At 43.5% G+C, this 8575-nt stretch overlaps 2 protein-coding genes across 7 annotated transcripts in view; one reads left to right on the top strand and one right to left on the bottom strand.

The window, feature by feature from the left end:
* Sec62 (SEC62 homolog, preprotein translocation factor) overlaps nt 1–283 on the bottom strand; it is a 27563-nt gene extending 27280 nt beyond the window's left edge. The window contains exon 1 of the mRNA XM_005382962.2: nt 176–283. Coding sequence (XP_005383019.1) covers nt 176–211 — 36 coding nt within the window. The 5' untranslated portion in view covers nt 212–283. The remainder of the gene's footprint in view (nt 1–175) is intronic.
* Nucleotides 284–369: 86 nt separating this feature from the next.
* Nucleotides 370–8575, top strand: part of LOC102018607 (probable ATP-dependent RNA helicase DDX5) — a 49316-nt gene continuing 41110 nt past the window's right edge. For all 6 annotated transcript variants that reach the window (XR_001233771.1, XR_001233772.1, XR_001233770.1 and 3 more), the window contains exon 1: nt 370–454. The gene's annotated coding sequence lies outside the window, so the exon portion shown is untranslated. The remainder of the gene's footprint in view (nt 455–8575) is intronic.

Raw genomic sequence — 8575 nt, 5'->3', positions numbered from 1 at the left:
CCGCCGCCGCCGCCGCCCCCCCTCAGGCCCCGCGCAGCGACGCAGCCCGCCGCCAGCGGCCTCCTCGCGGAAGCCCTCCCCGCCTCTCCCCTGCTTGTCCTTTTTCGATGCTTTTCCCCTTTCTTCCACTTCCGAGCGCGCCGAAGCGCCCTACCCCAGAGCTCGCCTTTGCTACCTGGATCCGCTTCTTGTGCCGCCTGCGTTCCGCCATGTTGGCCGCTCCGCCCGGTTCCTTCTGACGTGGAGCGAGGAGGGGGCGGCGGAAACCTCGCGAGAGCGCGGCTCGCGGCCCGTTATGTAACCGGGCGGGCGCCGCGGGCGGGGGAGGCCGGCGTTCCTTGCGTTCGCGGAGCTCGTTCCTCGGTCCCTGTAGTTGCCCGGCCGGGAGAGTCGGCGGGACGAGGCCAGAGTCGAGAAGTGGATCCGAGGACGCGAGGCCTTGGAAGAGTCTGAGGTTCGCAACCCTACGTATTTGAATCACCTGGGAAGCTGCCGAAATGCAGACGCCCGGGCCCGCCCCCTCAGAGCCAGTTTGTTTCGGTAGGGCGTAGCTTGAAACCTACAGAGCCTCCCATAGATCTTTGATGTGGCAGTTCCAGTAATAGTGACCCTGAGCTCCCTCTCCATTTTAATTTCACGAAATTCTATTTAAAGAGAGAAATGCACTGGGCATGGTGGCACACACCTGTAGTCTTGCTATCAGGAGGCTGAGGCAGAAGGATCACCGCGAGTTCAAGGCCAGCCTGACCTACATAGGGAGACAGTGTCTCAAAAAAAGAGCCAACAGTGAGGGACAGAAATGCACACTAACTCAAAGCAGAGAAGCCAGCAATCTTTTCCCATTCAGTGTATAGGGTACTACAGTCACTTAAACTTTGCACTTTTGATTCCATCTTCTAAGTGGCTTCTTAGAACGCAACTTTAGAATCCAAAAGTCGGAGAACCCAAGGAAATTACCAGTAAAATGAGTAGGAGAGTCCTTGGGATAAAGAAACCTGCTGACTGCTTCCAGTCTGGAGAATTACTATGATGGTGGTTCTTCTTTCAGAGTCAACTAGGCCAAAGAGGAGGGGTTTAAATTGCTCTAAAGTATTTAGATACAAATTCCTGTGACTTTACGGAGACTTTAAACCGCCTTAGTTGTAGGAAATTGGGAAGAGTAAGTTGAATTCTACGATTCATAGATCTGTTAATCATTTCAGTAAAATTTTTTCTCATATTTAGACTTATTTTGTGCTTGCACATGTGTGTTGCCTTTACAATTACATGTTTTGGCGTCCCTGACCTCAGATCACATGTAATATAGTAGCCTGTATTTTAAATAATGTAATGTAATCATGTATTGTTTCAGTAATTTTCAAGTTTTCTATATCATGAATTTAACCCCAATAGCAATTAATTGCGGCATCTTGATGTCTAATCTTTTTATAAAGAAAGATGGCTAAGGTTCTTTTTTGTATTATGGTATTTTGCTCTTGAGGAACCATTTAGTTTCTTTCCCTCTATGATCTATAACTTGGGTATGTGTGGTCAGCAAGAAGGTAAGAAGGAAGTAACAACAATGAACAGTTGATCTATACGTGGAAATATTAATAGATACTGAGTGCCTATTGGATACAAAGCTTTAGGCTAGGACTATGGTGAACAATGAAAGTTCCTCTCAAGCTATTTCACCACTTTAGAACAGTTTTACTTTACTCTCCTCATGTTCTCACTATTATTTGCTGCTTAGATAATAACAATTTGGTTTCAGACAGGTGTAGTGGCACCTGCTTGTAATCTCAGCCCTTGGGAGGCTGAGGCAGGAGGATTACCTTGAGTTTGAGGACAGTCTGGACTACATAGCAAGACTCTATCTGAAAAAACAACAACAACAGCAAATTGGTTTGTTTTTGGTAGTTGCCAAGGTAACAGTTCCTGTTATACAGTCTCCTAGAAACAGCTGGTCACTGTGATGTATATTGTAAGAACCAGTCAATAACCACCAATTACTCTGCTTCTATACTTCCTGCTTGCTTATCCTATGTAGGCCCAAAACTGCCAAGGAAGGATCAGGGCCTGATATCTTGGGAATCATCCTGATCAGTGCCTGTTGACATAAAATAAATCTGCCTTCAAATCCTGGGTGACGTTTTTGGTGTTCCTGTTCGCCACTGCATTCTGCTATCAGTGTAATTGATTGATCAAATCCAGTTGCTGCGTCTGCTAGCATCTTACAAAGTATTTCTCAGTACTGACATTCACTTCTTGATTTACTTCCACCACCTTGAGCATGCCTTTAGCCCCTCTCTTCTTTTTTCTAACAAAGAATGAACTTCCACTCAAACACTTTAGGAAGCAACAGCCTAATATTTATGAAAAGTGGTACCTGTGTTTCAGTTATGGTAATGAAGTTTCATATTTAAAAAATTTAAAGATGCAATTTAGAGGGAAAAGTAAGTAATAGCGCAAGCACCATGTGGATAGGGCAAATTTTATGGAGGTAAAATGTAGATGAAGAAATGTGCAGAGAAGTCTTGGACAGAGGCTATTTGCCTCACAGGAACCTGCCCACTGATCTATATCCCTCACCCCTTATGAAACATCTTCAACTGTTGTGTGGTTTTAAGTTGTCTTTACTGATTTTAGCCAGGTCTCTTCTAAGCAGATGTTAGGGGAAAGGAAAGGTGTCCAGGAGTCCTAGACCCAGGTCTGGCTGCTGTCCCCACTTCCTCCCCGCTGCATTCAGCGGCACTTTACACTAAGTGCTGATGTGAAGAAGCAGGTGGAAAGTGTCACACTTGAACTCATGTGATGGGTTGCAGTCAGAATGCAGACACACTGAAAATACTGTGTAAAATTCAGGCTACATATAAAAGTGTTTATGAAACCAATATATCTCATCATGTGTATGCAGATGTCCAGAAAAAAAATAAAAAATGTGAAACACTTCTGACCCCAAACATTTTGGATAAGGGAAACTCAACTTGTGTAGCTTTTCCCTTCTGATTTCTTTTTGACTTTTCTCCATCTATCCAGTTCTCAAATGTTCCTGGCCACCATAAATCTGAGATAGGAGATTAGGGTGTGGCAAAACTGGCTGGGGAAGTAGATGTGACCTGTTAATTACAAAATCCCATGCCAGGCAGGTGTGGTGGGGCATGTCTATAATCCCAGCAGGTACTTGGGAGGCTGAAGCAGGAGGACCATTGCAAGTTTGAGGCTAACCTGGGTTACAAAGTGAGTTTAAGACCATCCTGAACTGCATAGTGAAATCCTGCCTTTTGTATTTTTTTTTTTTTTCGTCTTTTTGAGTCAGCATCTGGCTATGCAGTTCAGGCTTGCCTTGAGCTCATTTTGTAGCCTGATACCCTGTTTAAAAAAGAAATCCCAGAACACATGTGCAGATCAGTTCTCCAAAACCCTGCACATGGACTTCTCATGAGAACTCAAGCTAGGGTGGCCTAGACCTGTCCTCAGTTTTATAGACATCTAGGTTAGGTAGAAATATAGTAGGCACTCAGGGGTGGGCCTTCAAGGGAGTCAGTGCAAAAGATGAGATGCATCAGGACTGTGGCTAGATGAGTATCTGAAGGTTAAAGTCACAATGGCTAGTTTTACATACTTCCCTAAGGGATGAATGAAGGCTTGGGAATATCAGTATCACCCTTTGAGATTTCCCACTTCCTCACTGAATGGGGCATCCTCTCCCACTTCCTAAGACTAAGACTAAAACCACTAAGACTAAAACTAAAACTGCCAAAACTACAGCTGGGCGTGGTGGTGCGTGCCTGTAATTCCAGCACTTGGGAGGCTGAGGCAGGAGGATCTTTGCAAGTTCAAGGCCAGCCTGGGCTACAAAGTGAGCTCAAAGCCAGCCTGAACAACACAGTGAGACCCAGTCTCAAAAAGACAAAAAATAAAATAAAATAAAATAAAATAAAACTGCGAAGACTAAGACTAAAGACTAAGGACTAAGACTAAGACAATAGATTATTAAGCAAGGTTATTGATACCACCCATGTACCCTTGCTACCATTAGATCAATATTACTTACACAACTATACTTGCAATCTTATTGGTTGATCATAATTTTGACCCACATTGTACCTGCCTCATGATTTTGCTCTTTAAAACTTCCTTTGAGAGGTAGGCTCTTTGGCAACCCATTTGGAACTGCTCCTGTCTCTCAGGAGCTATTCCTATTCCCCATTCCTTTTCTCCAATAAATTTTCCTAATCTTAACCTCTGTTGTTCCTTAGAATTCATTCTTCAAATTTCAGGGACAAGTTGCCATATTTGATACCTAGCATTTCCCTATGTCAGCATGGGATCTCAGCACCACCCCTCAGGACCCCTGTGTAGAAGTTCTGTCACGTTTCCATGAGCTTTGGATGGTATGAGGGACACAGATGCCAAGAAGAGCTTGCTGTTGTGACTTCTGATAGCAGCCCACACTGTTTCCCAGATGCAACATGTACTTTTATTTCTGCTTTTTTCTTCTTTTTCTCTTGTTCTGCACAAGTTTACTCTGCAAAACTGGTTTCCCCCATACTCCTTCACCCCTCACTTCTCAGTTAAACCTTTGGCACTGTTTTTGGCTTGTCTCGTCTAATTCTTTATTCCATACAACAACCTGGGATCTGTCAAGAAGGAGAGGTGAGCAACCCAGAACCTGGTAACATTTAATTGATGAGCCACTTTTAGAAGCAGGCTACCTGATCACATCTCCATTCTCAGCTTCTTTTCTTCTTTTTGTGATTTCTGGAGAATCTCATGCTTATAGCTTAATCCCAAAATACTGAGCACATGTTTATTTCCAGCTTTCTTTTTTTTTTGTTTTTGTTTTTCTCCGGTACTGGGAACCGAACTCACGACCTTGCACTTGCCAGGCAGGCACTTTTGCCGCTGAGCTAAATCCCCAGCCCCTATTTCCAGCTTTCTTCTGATATCTCCACTGACTGTCTGTTATGGTTTATGTCTGTGTGTCCCTCCAAAGCCTCCTGCGGCCATGGGGCAGGCTATTAGAGTTTGAATATGGGTGTGAGAGCTGCACCCGCCCAGGAGTGGATAGTTTGCATATGTAAGGGAGAGGAAAAGAGTGCTTGGGGCATTCCTCCCCCATTCTGCCCTGGTGTGTGGTTGTTGCTTAGCTGTGTTCTGCCACCCTGAGCTGTAGCTCTTTGCCATGTGCCACTCTGCCTTATAATCTGCCAAGTATGGACTGAAACTTCCACAAAACTGTGAGCGAAATAAACCTTTCCTTCTTTAATTTTGGGTGTCAGGTATTTTGTCCCAGCAGTGAGAAAAAAGTAACCAAGACACTATCCAAGTAGAAATCACCACTTAGCCCAGCAAAACCTGGTCCTTTTACTCTGTTAACTCTGCTAACTGCATCGTAGTTCACTTCATTACTCATGCTAGAAACTTTAGAAGTATGCCAGCCATATCTTTCTTCCAATCACACATCAATCCTGTTGATTCTACACCTGAGATGTTTCAAATTCTTCCCTTCTGCATCATTCCTATTGCCATTGTACTCATCAGGGCTTTATCATGACTTACCTGAACAACTACTGTGAAAGCTTCCTAATTGTTTTCCTCAATTCCACCCTCTACTTGTCCACTTATCTTCCACAGCAGCATGAAAGATGGCTGTGTTCCCACTTACAAATTAAGTATCAAATTTATGGGTCCCCTTCCCATTAAAACTTATGTACAAATGGCTCAGCCCCTTGTCTCAGCACCCTGACCCTATCTTTGATGCTGGTAGTGGGAAGTTTCTCCAAGCCACTTCTTGCCCTGGTTCCCTCTGAATTTTCAATCTCATTTCTGTCATTTGATTCCTCTCGCTGTCTTTCTTCATGTCTCTCTGATGACGAGCATTGCCTCTTGCCCTTCTGCCAATGCCAAACTACTGTTCAAAGGAGATCTTGCTGTAAACAAGGAGGCTTATGGGTTTTTGCAAAAAAGAGGAGAGTTACATTTATCCAGCCATTAACCATATGTTTATTGAAGGCTTCCTCTGTGTTGGTCCTTGCTCTATGTACTGAGAAGTCTACTGAGGCAAATGACACTGCCCTCATGGAACTTGTTTTTCAGGGAGAAGAGGACAATCAGATACAGGAGGCAAATTATATGATCATTAAAAGCCAAAGGGGAGAAAGCAGGTAAAGGAACTGCTTGTTGTGGGAAGGAAGGTGTAATTGCAACTTAAATAATCAGAGCAGTCCTCATTGAGGGGATTATCTTTGGCAAAAAATCCATGAAGGAGGAGACAGTAAGTTCAGTGGAGATTCCAGGGTCCTGTCCTTCAGATGCGGTGAACATCATTTACAAAAGTCCAGAGGTGGGACAGTTGGACGCACTTGAACAGCAAGGAAGTTACTATTTGAAGTAGATCCAAAAGAGAGAGGGAATTAGAGGTTGAATTCAGAAAGGAAACAGGGCCAGTCTCCACAGAGTTTTCTGGGTTGTTGTAATGACTTTGGTTTTCACTCTGAGTAGAAGGAGGCTATCAATTTGATTTGTGCTTATAACATATGTAACACAGGACACGGGGGCAATCAGCAGAGAGACAACAAGACCTGGAATTTATTGTGCCTAGATGCAAGCAGAGAACAGATTAAGACCATAAGACTAAGGCCATCTGTCCCAAACAAAGAGAAGCTTGTCTCCTTTATAGGGATGGAGAGAAGGCAGAGGACATTAGGTGGGAAGATCCCAATAAACTTCTGTGGTCAAAGTTCTCTGGCAGTCTTGCCTCTCAGTGGTAGAGTCCTTGAAGTGTTTGGTGTAAATTCTTGGGTGTCTCCAAATGTCCCGGAACCTGCAAAATTTCTTGTCCTATCTTATCTCCTTTTCTGTGTTTGCCTATGACAGCCTTGGGTGCTGAGCTCAATTTCTTGCAGAGAGTAGTCCTTCTTCTGGCAGGCAGTCTGGGGGCTGGGAGAGTCAGGTCTGGTTGGAGCCTTACAGTGTTAAACTAGACTAGGGGCAGAGAAGTGACATTGTTGCTATATGTATGTACTGGGCTCACGGTCTCACAACATTGAGGAATAAAGTTGCAAATCAGGAAAATTTTATTGGAAATAATAACTCCAGGATGTCCAGAAGGTGTCCCTAGTAGGTGGCCACATGGACCCTGGAGCCAGAGTAATTATAGATAAGCAGAGCACAAGAATTGCTTGATTGTTGAATGACCACCGATCACACGTGGCTCTGTGGATTTAAAATGACTGACTGAAACTCAGGCTGTCTAATCCAGCTGCTTAACATGCAGGATTCAAAGGAAACTGGGATTTTAAACCTGGTGTGGTGGCACACATCTGTAATTCCAGCACTCTGGAGGCTGAAGTAGGAGGATTGCTGCAAGTCTGAGGCTAGCCTGGGCTATATAGTTAGTTCAGGAGGAGCCTGAGTTATGCAGCAAAACCCTGTCACAAAAAAAAAAAAAAAAAAAAAAGAAACTGGGATTTTAGGGAGAAGCTGGTTAGAGTATTTTGTGTTATAAATTCCTCAGTTTAGTAGGGAGTAAGGTGTATTTCATGTTGCTCAGGGAAATTCATTGTATTTTAAATTTCTCAAAACTCAGGAGCTGGTCTGGCATGGTGGTGCACATCTATAATCCTAGAACTCAGAAGGTTTAGGCAGGAGGAGCTCTGCCAGACAGCCTGGGCTACATAGTGAGTTCAAAGCCAGCCTGAACTGCATAGTAAAAGCCTTTCTCAAAAAGATGAAACAAACAAACAAACAAAAAACCAAAAAATAAAAAATAAAAACAAAAACAACTTTCAAGAGCTTAGTAGCAAGTGGTTGGATCTCCTTTGGTAGGGAAGGGGGTGGATTCCATGTTGCCTGAGGAAGTTCACACTTAGTCCAAAGTCCTACTTCATTGTGTATTTTTATTTCAATTCCCATTAATACGGCTGATAACCCAACTCTGTCTCAGACTCTACCTAGCTACCTAAATTATAAACTAGCTACACTGACTATTCTTTACAACATGATATCGCTTTTTTTTTTAATTTTTTTTTTTTTGGTCTTTGGTACTGGGAATAGAACTCACGACCTCACACTTGCCAGGCAGGTGCTGTGCTGCTGAGCTATATCCCTTGCTTTTTTTTTTTGTCTTTTTGAAACAAGTTCTCACTATGCAGTTCAAGCTGACCTTGAGTTCACTTTGTAGCCCAGGGTGGTCTCGAACTGAAAATGACACTCCTGCCTCAGCCTCCTGAGTGCTGGAATTACAGGCATGCACCACCACACCCAGCCCATGATATGGCTTTTTAAAAAAGGATTCTGATTACTGCTTTGAGAATAGATTATGGGAAGAGATTCAGAGATAGAAGGAGGCAGGTTCAGTTAATAGGATGTTATAGCAAACAAGTTGTCTTACTTTTCTCACTGCTGAGACAAAACATCTGATACCCAAAGTTAAAGAAGGAAGGTTTATTTAGCTCACAGTTTATAGAAATTTCAGTCCATAATCAGCTGGCTCCAAGGCAGGGTGGCAAATGGCAGAGAGGCAACAGTTCATGGCAGGCAAAAGACAACAAAAGAAATAAGAGCTTAAGGGAAGAGAGAGAGAGAGAGA

The sequence above is a fragment of the Chinchilla lanigera genome, unplaced genomic scaffold (genome assembly GCF_000276665.1).
Source record: "Chinchilla lanigera isolate Chin_1 unplaced genomic scaffold, ChiLan1.0 scaffold00019, whole genome shotgun sequence".
NCBI lineage: Eukaryota > Metazoa > Chordata > Mammalia > Rodentia > Chinchillidae > Chinchilla > Chinchilla lanigera.
Note: the sequence above shows the minus strand (reverse complement) of the source record. Positions and strands in the feature narration are given on the sequence as shown.